At 39.8% G+C, this 10,694-nt stretch overlaps 1 protein-coding gene across 1 annotated transcript; it reads right to left on the reverse strand.

Moving 5' to 3' along the window:
- Positions 1 to 4,768: 4,768 nt before the first annotated feature.
- Positions 4,769 to 8,902, reverse strand: pdcb (phosducin b). The gene is made up of 4 exons (XM_069679622.1): positions 8,838 to 8,902; positions 7,630 to 7,688; positions 6,919 to 7,067; positions 4,769 to 5,619 (listed from the first exon to the last, which is right to left on the reverse strand). Exons 2-4 carry the CDS (start codon positions 7,673 to 7,675, stop codon positions 5,104 to 5,106), a joined length of 711 nt encoding a protein of 236 aa, XP_069535723.1. The 5' UTR covers positions 7,676 to 7,688; positions 8,838 to 8,902; the 3' UTR covers positions 4,769 to 5,103.
- Positions 8,903 to 10,694: the final 1,792 nt, after the last annotated feature.

Here is a 10,694-nt window from a genome sequence, read left to right on the forward strand (position 1 = left end):
GTACATGCTATTTAAGAGATGATAAAAATGCTTATAGTTTTTTGTTTTTTCTTTTACAATTAAGAGTTTGAAAAATGGTAAAGTTTTTCTTTAGGAGTGAATTTCTGAAATTCATCAAACCTGTTTTCTTTTCATGCATACAACAACTTTGTTTTTAGTTACAATGACTTACTTGAAGTTTCAGTTACTATTCTATATTCAGGCTTTCAAAACTTTCACAGCTTCAGTTTCAGTCATTTTCTAACTGTGTCCCTGGTGACATATGCCCGGTAGGTATTCAGTCCCTGTCTGGACCAGTTTTGACAAATACCTCAGTGGTTTATTGGTTCATAATCAAGGTGATACTATTATGAGACAAAGACGGGCAGCACTAACACGTGAATTATTAAGGCTGATGTTTGCTCCAGGCAGCAGAACTATTTTCCTACACTCTGCTGTCACGCCTGGATACAGAGATGTATAGTTGCCCATCGCAACACTGCTGTGCAAACCTCTTAGTCAGCCATGTTGGTTGTTGTCAGCACTTGTCGTAAGAGTGAAACTAAGCAGCATGGGCTACACTCTGCAATCAGTTCGTTTTTTTAGGCGTGATTCAATAGAGGTTCATTTCCCATTTTAAGTTCCAGTTAATACTGAGCAAATGCAGCAGGAATGTGTCCGAAATTCAAAAGAACTAATGATGTGTAATGGTTTAGACATTTTCACCCATCCACCCATCCATTCATAAATCCATGTACCTGTTTGTCCATTCATTCAAACAATAAGTATCAGCCTAGCGTGAGAAACAGCAGTAAGACCAACCCAGAGGTGGGCCGTGATGTGGGGCCGATATGTGCACTATATTTATTTTCTGCAGCAGTTAAAGCTTTGTTACTCATCCTCAGTCCACCTGAATCTTATCTCTTCTCCCCTCCTTCTTGTTATCCTTTACATTGTGCTCACTTTGCCTTTGTTATAGTGAAAACACAACAGTATTCTGTGTTATTGTAGTGGTTGCATAGTGCCAACTCATTCCACTCTAGAGATGTGGACTTGAGACTTGGTGACTTGGACTCGAGTTGACTCGAGTCACAGTTTTGATGACTTGCGATTTGAACTTTACAAAACATAAATGACTTGAGACTCGAGTCGGACTTGCAAGTTAATGAATTGAGACTTGACTTGACTTGAGGCATGATGACTCGGATGACTTGAGTGTGTTCATAAGTTTGAATGTCAGCTGTTAAATATAAAATGATATAATTCAATGCTGTCAAGTTTCTGTCCAACTATCAAGTATGTCTGGGTATGTCTTATGATTGAAGGACTGGCTGTGAGTCAAACTCCTCGCTATGGCAACATGCAACATCAAAGACAAGTTACTAATACCTTGTCTTTTCTCTTTTTAAAGACCGGATACTACAGGTAAGAGTGCTGGATCTTGGGTGGAAAAAAAGTGACTTGACTTGACACAACCTGTGATTTGACTTGACTAGACTTGCACAAGAATAAATGACTCGAGACTTGCTTGGGACTTCAGCAAAGATGACTTGGTCACAACACTGTTCCACTCATATGAAAAGTTGTTGTTTGTATTTTCAGTTTATTCTCATCAGGGGTAGATGAGTCAAATGATTACATCTACGTCCTCTATTCATCCTGTAAAATTCTGAGTAGGAGGAACTTATATATATCTAAACAAAGTGACTCAACATACAGAAGATTTTCATTCATTATGACCGCAAGTGTGCGCAGTTCATAGTTATGTCATCTCTCCGTCCGCTGTCCATATTTGGTAACAGGGGCCATGTGCGCCTCTAATCAGGTCTCCACTGCACTGCCATGACATCACCTCAGTGCAATTGTTGCTTATGTGGGTGAACTGGAGCGTAGCAACCTGGCTTTCCAAGAGTCCAAACAGAAAAATGACAAAAGTTCTCCAATTAGCGTAGCAGTGTAAACAAAGGGGGAATCAAAACGTCAGAAACGGGGGTGGGATCACGTGGTGATTGCAGAGGTAAACACTGAGGTAAACACTGGTTTAAAGGAAGGCATGAGTCAGATCAAACAACCCAACAAGTTTTTTATTTTGCACAGAAAACTCTTCTTTGAAGAGGCCCTTGCTTTGGTTTTGTTTATGTTTGACAGAATATTGAGGCGAAATATCCCCCCTCAGTCATTAATAGTTTAATGTTTATTATGAGCCGACAGCTGAGTCATCTTGTTTAGAGGTGAATCCTCCCTCAACCTTTCTTGGACTCTTACAGCGGCTTATGTTGCACTCACTGAACCCTGGCTCCTGTTGGAAGAACGCCACATATACCGTATTGTACATGACTGTGATGTGTGGAAAAGCTTGGAGGCACCTGGGTAGAAGCGCCTTTAGTACGCCAGTGATTGCACACATGCAGCGCCTGAAGTTGCATACAATGCTGTGGTCTGGGTCACCAGTACCAACTGTGGTCTGGCTGACATGTTTAGGCAACTTTACTCCCCAGAAAAGTGCTGTGGGAGGTTTTCAAAGGGTTTTGATAAATCTTAGACACGCTAATACTGTGCAAAGTGAGGTGTTACCAGCTAGGGGCTATGCAAGCAGTGCCAGATGCGGTACTGTAAAAACAAAGACACATGTATATCCTTAGAGGAAATATTTGTTAGCGTGTCTCAGTTCACCACTTCTTTCATTTTGATTAATTAGATCAAGAGCCCCTTTGCAGGCAATATGACAGAGATTATTAGTATTAAACCACATTAAAGTGGACGCATTGGAATGTGTTTGGAGGTGATTTCGCAGAGCTACAAAGATAGTGTATAACCCCATTTTATTCAAGGGATTGAGAGCACCTTTTTTTGTCTTGGGATTTAAACAGGTGTAAAAGCATTTACTAACCCACCACTACTAAAACTACAACCTTAATCCTGTAAGAGGATTGTCCTGATTACCTCGTCATAGATCTCTACGCTTCATATCATCAAATGATACTCCTTGATAAAGCACTACATGCTGCTGTCATATATAATACAATTATGTTAGGCATGGTCAAACTGAGGCTGCTTCACTGTAGTGATTGTTAATTTTGTTAAAAAAGAAGAAAGCAGAAAACCAGAAATGAAACACTGAGATACGACAAAGTTAACCTAGCTCTATATTGTTAATTTTGACGCTAACATATAAGGATCAATGGTCTGCATGAGCTGCAAACGTCTGTTTCCTACAGTAAAAGTGGATGTGTTTGTGTGGTAATATGCTTGACAGTTATATGAGTTTGTTATATAATTCAGTTTAATTCACTACATTGCAAATTGAGGGCAAGTCTTAAAAAATCTTAACCGGCTTTTATGTTGTGGTTTTGACATGCCTGCAGCTCCCCGGGGTCACTGGGGAGTCAAGTTTGTTACACGACTAAGAGAGGAGGCTGTTTAACATGTGAGAGCCTGCCTACACCGGAGACAAGAAGGCCTTCTGCAGTGGTATGTAACCCTGCGTGTCCCACATTTAGCTGTTATCTCCTTGGTGCCTCTGTTTACAGTTGTTGTAAGTACAGATGCAGTAAAAGTCTTGTTGTATGGCCTTTTACATGTAAAGAAATGTTCCTAAAGAAAGTTAAGGTGGTTTAAAATCAGACCAGGAGTCTCTTGGTGGTGAAAAGACAGCAGTGAGATTGTGGAGCCTCTTTCCTGGCTGACAGTCTTGAGATAATAATGGTGATAAAATTGTGGTGATTGAGAAGCATGTGAGTTTCTCAACTCAGTCTGCAAGAGGGGGATCACATTTCGAACAACCGTTCATCATTTTGGTAAATAAGCTTATTTCCTCTCTTGATAAGCCTTAGATTAGAGGATTGATACCACCGATATATCTGTGTGCTTTTCATGTTGGCACAGTCGGCAGCCAGTTGGCTTAGCTTAGCACAAAGACTATCTTTTATCTTTTGTTGTATATCAGAACAAAACTTGAAATGTGAATATGACAGATCTTTTTGTTACCTCCTTAACACCCTGGAGTCTAGGCCTACAGCAGACCTTCTAATATAATAGATCAATAAAATGCAATTCAAACATTAATCTTTTAGGTAATTTTATTCTTGTTTTTATGATTGACAACATGTATATTAGGCTATGTTTCATCATATTCAAGTACACAGTTTTAAATAGAAACCAAACCCTTTGCAAAATCAAAGATGTAGATATGAATTCAGCTCACAAGTCCTCGACTCGTGCCGAGTAGGGGACAGCTGACTTCATATCATACTGAGAAAACCCAGCACCTCAAGTTTCCTTTCGTATGACATTTCACGATATAACATTTGATGAGTAGAAGAACACCTCACTGATGTTTCATTGCTGATGGTAAAATACCAGAAGCTCATGAATGTTTTCCCAGACATCATATGCACCTCCCACCACACTGGCTCAACAGATGCAGTAGAAGGTCAGGCTGGACTGGACAGCTGTTTACACACAAAAATGTTTCCTAATCCGGAGAGAGCCCTAGCCTCTTGAGTCTTAAGTGTTCCTGTTCTGTTTAGCTATTTAAAGTTTTTTTTTTCTTTCAATTTGAGTAGCCCCCACCCCCACAGAGACCTTAAGTATACACGTGTTTGATTATGTAATAAGATGTAGTTTTGTGCTAACCCTGGAGTCATCAGTAACTTATTTACAGATCATCAAACGCTACAAAAACCCTTTGACATATTTTTACAAGTTTATACAGAATGTAATATTTTCTAATATTACAAAAGAAAATATTGCAATAATTTTAATTAACAGATAACTGGTTTTTGGCTTTTCTTTGAGTGTGAGTAGATGTGTAATATATATTAGATTGTCTAAAACATCAATAAATAAAACTGAATCTCCTGACCTTACTGTAAACCACACCCTGTTCATAAAGCACCCAAATCAGAGATATTGAGGTTTCTTCACCAACTGGATATAAAATGTCTCCCTTAATAGACAAACCTTAAACACTTGTGAGCTAATGAAGAGGTTATGGTTTTTCTACATGCCTTTGCCCAAAGGAATTACATGTCTTATGTCACAAATAGTCTTTTATAGCTCTCTATCCAGCCCTCAGAGACTGCTTCCCTCCTTCCTTCCTTCCTCCGGAGTCAAACCCTTGGTTTACTCGACATCGTTTTCTTCTTCATCTTCCACACCAGGAAGCTCTTTCTCCGGCAGCAGGCCATAGCTGTTGAGGAACGCCTCCACATCGGTGGCGAAGAACTCCTCGGTTAGGTGCTGCGTGCAGGCCAGGAAGTTCCCTAGTAGTTCTCCAGCCTTGTACACCAACAACGTAGGCAAAACCTCGTCCGAGAAGCGCTCAGCGGCACCGGATGCAACAGCATCAATCCTGCAGAACTTTACAGTGGGGTACTCTGTAGCCAGGCAGTCAAGGCAATTGTTGAGCTCCTCACAACCTTTGACCCCATCCTTGTAGATGTGGACAACCACCACTGTACTGTAGTGCTCCTTCTCTATCACCTCTAGGAAGGCCTCTCCACTGTCCAGGTCATGCACACCTTCAAACTTGGGCCCAAAGCTGAGTTTATCATGCATCTCCTGCATGCACCGCTTCCTGTATTTCTTTAGACATCCCGCATCCTCCTCCTTTAGCAATTCATACTCCTGGACACTCATCTGAAATTATATTAAAACAATAGTTACAGCCCCGGGCTGTGTACCTGGGCTTGATTCCCAGTGACATGATTCAAAAGAAAGACATTCACTTTTTCAAAATCCTGATACTTGCATGTAAAAAGGCCATCACAAGGACCTGGTTAAAAAGTGACCCCCCAAGCCCTGCACAGTGGTTGGACATAGTAGAGGAGATATATTCCATGGAAAGCCTGACTCATTACCTAAGGACTAAAGCACGGACCCATGAACAGCACTGGAGAAGATTGACTGAATATCGAAAAAAGGATGGGTCGTGACCCCGGCAGGGTAGATAAGACTGGATAAAAGGATGTAGAGAGAGGGTGCGATTGGTCATAGTTAATAGATTCATTAAATCATTAATAGATTCCTTTCCTGCAGACATTACAACACAGATGTGTCTGCTTTATGCAATGGCAGCTAGCATGGTCTAAGACAGGGTCCTAAGCCCCCAAGGTTTTGCCCCCCCCGCCCCCAGTACCGTTGACCTTAACTTCCTGTGAAAATGAGAGGGTATGTATAGCGAGAGTTATTGAATGTGTGGGACAACGTAAACATAGTTGCTCAAACTGTTTCTAGTCAAGGAGTCACAACAGATTTCGTAACTAAGCGGTAAAATATAATACGTTTGTGCTAACTAACCAGTTACTAATGTTATCAATAGGAAACGATGGAGACTGGACATTGTTGGTGACAATGACCACAGACTGCGAATCCAGCTATCAGGAAGGTAAGGTGACGAAGACATGCCAAACATGGAGGATAGCGAAGACGTAGGAGAGGACGGTGAAGAAGAGGACTGACTGAATGAGCTGCATTAATACTGTAAGTTAGCGTCATGAGCTAAAAATAAATAAGCTACCTCTGTCGTGCTGTGTGCCCCTGGGCTAACGTTAGCTACAGCTAGCAGCCGCTAGCTAGCTATAGTCCTGTTGTGCTGTTTCCAATGAAACGTTAAAATCTGCTTTACCTTAAATTATTCAACCTTCTTCGTCACAGCTGAAGTGCTTTGTAATCCATAGGGACTTTTTTTGTGGCTGCTTTTGGACTGCGGTTGTTGATACTATAGGCTGTGCTTACCTTTGGTTTGTTCATTCATAATGCACTCCAGTAATTTTGCTAGCATTATACATATATATAAGTATATATTAGTAACGTGCTTTTTCAATTATATAGCCAGAATAATCATTAGCACTTGCTTCCTGGCGCAGCTACTGATTCACAGTGTCCACAGATTACAATTAAACCATTGTGTTGGTGCTATGGTCCTTTATGTTGTACCTTGCGGTTAAGGTTTGCTCTGGTGTCATCTTTTGGCCTGCCCGGGGATGACATCTGTCTCAGCAGTTCCCTTTTCGCTGGTGGCAAGTTTTCCGGGTCCATACTTTCCAACTTAAACCTCCTCCAATCATTTATGACTCCTTTTGGACCTATGAGGAAAACAAATAGCATTTTGTATTCAGTTATTGATTTTTTTGAATTAGCAATTTTAAAACAGGCATCAAAAAAGGAAAACATAAGAAAACAGTAATCTCGATACAATCCTCTAATTTCACTCTACAGGCTCAAATATATTGACGTTGTGTGGAATTTCAAACTGCATGGCCTGTTTATTGCTTTGTGTAATGACAATGTACTGCAGTGAATCATGGATGAGTTGGTGTCCTGTTTTAATTTGGGATTATAGCGTCATCCCAGCCTTCCAAGAAGTGTTCTCATTGCACCACTGTTGCATAAGACAAAGAAGATTAGATGGTCAGTTAAACTGCCAAAGCTCTACAGATCTGTACTCGACTTTGCTTTGGTCTTCCTGTTGTCCGTTTACAGCCAATTGCCATATAATCAGTTTTCTTTAGTATTTGTGCATTTGGGTTTTCTGCATCATTTGCATAGATAGGACGACAAGTCCTACTGACAAAGTAAAAAGCACAAATAAAGGTAGTAAAAATCCTTAGTTATTGTTTGATGTTTAAAAACAAGGCTTCTACTCACCTGTGTGGGTGGCGGTCTCCTCCAAGTCAATCAATTTGTCAGACATTTTTTTTGGTAAGCTGCATGTAAGACAGAAAAATGCGAATGAGAGGTTTGTCATGTGCTTGTAGTTTTTAAATGAATAAGTATTTAACTTTAAAGTAAAATAATTGCCTGAAACAGACCTGCGACAGTTTAATCTCATTATTCTCTGTTACATAATTATATAGCTACGGATTTAAAATCTTTGGACGGTGACAGAGCCTTTGGATACCAAATGAGTCCCATGATATTTAATTAAATTAATGCAGTCTAAGAGGATTACTGAACTGCAACAGATCTGTGTCTTGCTCGCTGTTAGCCCTTAAGGCTAATGTTTTTAGATGGAACAGATGGGATTGGCAACTCAAAACATGAAAGCATAAAATAATATGTAAATTTCATTAAATGTAATGATCATTGTATATCGGCATGTGTATTTTATATAAAAACAATTAATGCATGTATTTCTACATTCAAAGAGGAAATAAATGAATATGTGTGTGATTTTATGAGCACATCAATTCTAATTGTTCAGCATAGAAAATGTGCAATGCATTTGCATTAGATGTAAAGCTGTAGTCGATCTTAGCCCCTCACTGCTTTGTAATGTCGTCGGTGTCTGCGTTTGGCCCTGTTGACGTGCGTGACGTATGCAGAGCCACTATCTCCTGGCCCATCCCCAATGTTTCAATTAGTTTAGTCTCTTTTCCTGAGTGAAGTCACACAGCTGATCTGGGCTCATGATCTCTGAGGCCACTTCTCTCACCCTCAAATCCGCAAGTAGAGATTTGCCTTGATTAGTTCTAACATGAGCCAATGAAGTATTGTGCTAAGGTTTCCATTCTATATGTGTGTGAGCAAGAGACCCATGAAAAACTGATGGGAACAGCTGACACAAACCCATGACTAAACTCAGGACTTAAACAAAGACTCTTTGTTTTATGTGCAGGAAATATTTACATTTAAGTCACAAAGGAAATGAATCTGTATTTGGTAAAACTTATAAATGAATAATGTTTTAAATATATATGAAAAATCAGGGTGGCCTTTACAATCAGGCTCAAATATTTGAAAAAACATACGGACCAAATATCTCAATATTAAATATTTCCTATTACTTCCTATCAAAACTAATTGATTTGACTTGAGGTTAAATAATAAGACGCATAAGCAGAGTTTTTTCTTACCTTCCACAGTCACAGTGAAGTCCTCCCTTTGTGTCAGTAGCTAACCTTGCACTGGTCTACACTCGGTCACTTCACAAAGCTATCTGTTGCTGGACGCTGCGTGTTGTTGTGTGCATGCGTGCGTCCCTTCCAGCCAATCAGCTTGGTGTAATGGAGATTTCAAAAAAAGACCCTATAGAGCAAACAGAAATAGAGCATAGATCCTAAGAGGATTTCACTTCAGGAATTAGAAGCCTCTACTTGATAGAGGCCCTTCTAGACACAATGACGAGTGAGAGAGAGAGAGCGAGAGAGAGAGAGAGAGAGAAGAGTTAAATGTAAAGACAACAGCCTCTTCTATTCAAAAGCAGTAAACAAGAGCTACTGTGATCAGCACATTAAGAGTTAACTCAAACAAGAGCTCTATATCCCTGAGATGAACTCTCAAATAATGTGTTCTTGTCTGGAATTCAAAGTTCTTCAAGGCATAGAGCTTCACACGAAATGAACACATGATGAGAATATTACAGAACACAAAACACCGCTAGCTAGGGGTGGGGAGCGTCTGTAGTGATGCTTTATCACGCGCTTCTTAATTAACTTCAACATACTGCAGCCTCTTCTTCCTTCTTGAACTGTAATTCTTCCTTTTCATATTACCTCACAAGCAGCATTGAAGTAAGAAGAATGCATGTTTTGATTAAAAGTGATGTTAAAATGTTTATTGTGAGTGTAAATATGATGCATTTCAACAAAGACAGATAAGAGGTAAAACAGTAGCTTCCATACAGCTTGACCCAGTTTAGTGAGATTTACTACTTTTGCTGGGAGAAAGTTAAAAGCACTAAAATGTCTAGAGCAAAAATTTTAATGTATGTTTTTATCCCCTTTTTACCACAATGTGAAAATACTCTTAAAATGTTTGCATTAAAAAACCTACTCAAATCATACTATCAAAAATATGTGATTCAACTGAGACAAAGTCAGGTAGTTAAATCTGTTAGACTGTCTTCTTTTGTGATGTAATTATCTGTTTTATTTCTAAAATCTTAATATACAAAGTAACTATAACTGTCAATCAACAATAGTGGAGAGAAAAGGCACATGTAGTGCATCAAATTGTATTAATGTATAGTGCTTAAATGTGCTTAGCCATAGGCTTTCCAGTGGAAAAAAGTAATCCATTATTCGGCACAAACTCCCAGAAAGGCACGCTCTTTTCATTATATAAGGAGAAATATATAAGGGTCTCTGTGACATGCTTCCCTGGTTTATTATGCTCATGGAGGACTGTATGTAGTAAGGAGTGCTTGCATTTATATTCTCCTCTGAGAAATGTATACTCTGGTTTAACCTTAGAACAGCATACATAAGAAATTTCCGGCCATATGTTGCCACAAGCTGCAGTGTGAAAAGCAATCCCATAATCAGTGCTAGTTCTTTGTCTTCCCTACATGCCCCATTGTGAGCTTTTCTTTTGATGAATGCTGAATCACTGCAGGGCAAATAGGAAGGGTTATTGCCCTCCACACCCACAAGATATTTTCTGGGACAGGTCATGCAACCGCGTTCGACTTCTGTCCTTCTCCCCGGTGTCTGCGTCCTGTATTTATTGGCTTAAAGGATTACTGGACCTTTTTATTCAGGCACACACACAGTATAATGATGTCAAGTCGGGTTTCATTATTCCCAGTGCCTCCAGAGAGCTGACATGTTTATATATAAGCATAGGTTGCTTAAAATGGAAATCAGCAGATTGTCTAGCACCCTCTGTTCTAAAACTGTCTGTCAGCAACAGCTCATGGTCCAATATTAGCCTCTCTATCCATCCATTGATCCATCCACCCACCCGCTCACCCATCCGGCTATCCAGCTAGC

This window comes from Semicossyphus pulcher, unplaced genomic scaffold (genome assembly GCF_022749685.1).
Source record: "Semicossyphus pulcher isolate SPU_LCO1_2020_fin unplaced genomic scaffold, fSemPul1.0.p SCAF_4, whole genome shotgun sequence".
Lineage (NCBI taxonomy): Eukaryota > Metazoa > Chordata > Actinopteri > Labriformes > Labridae > Semicossyphus > Semicossyphus pulcher.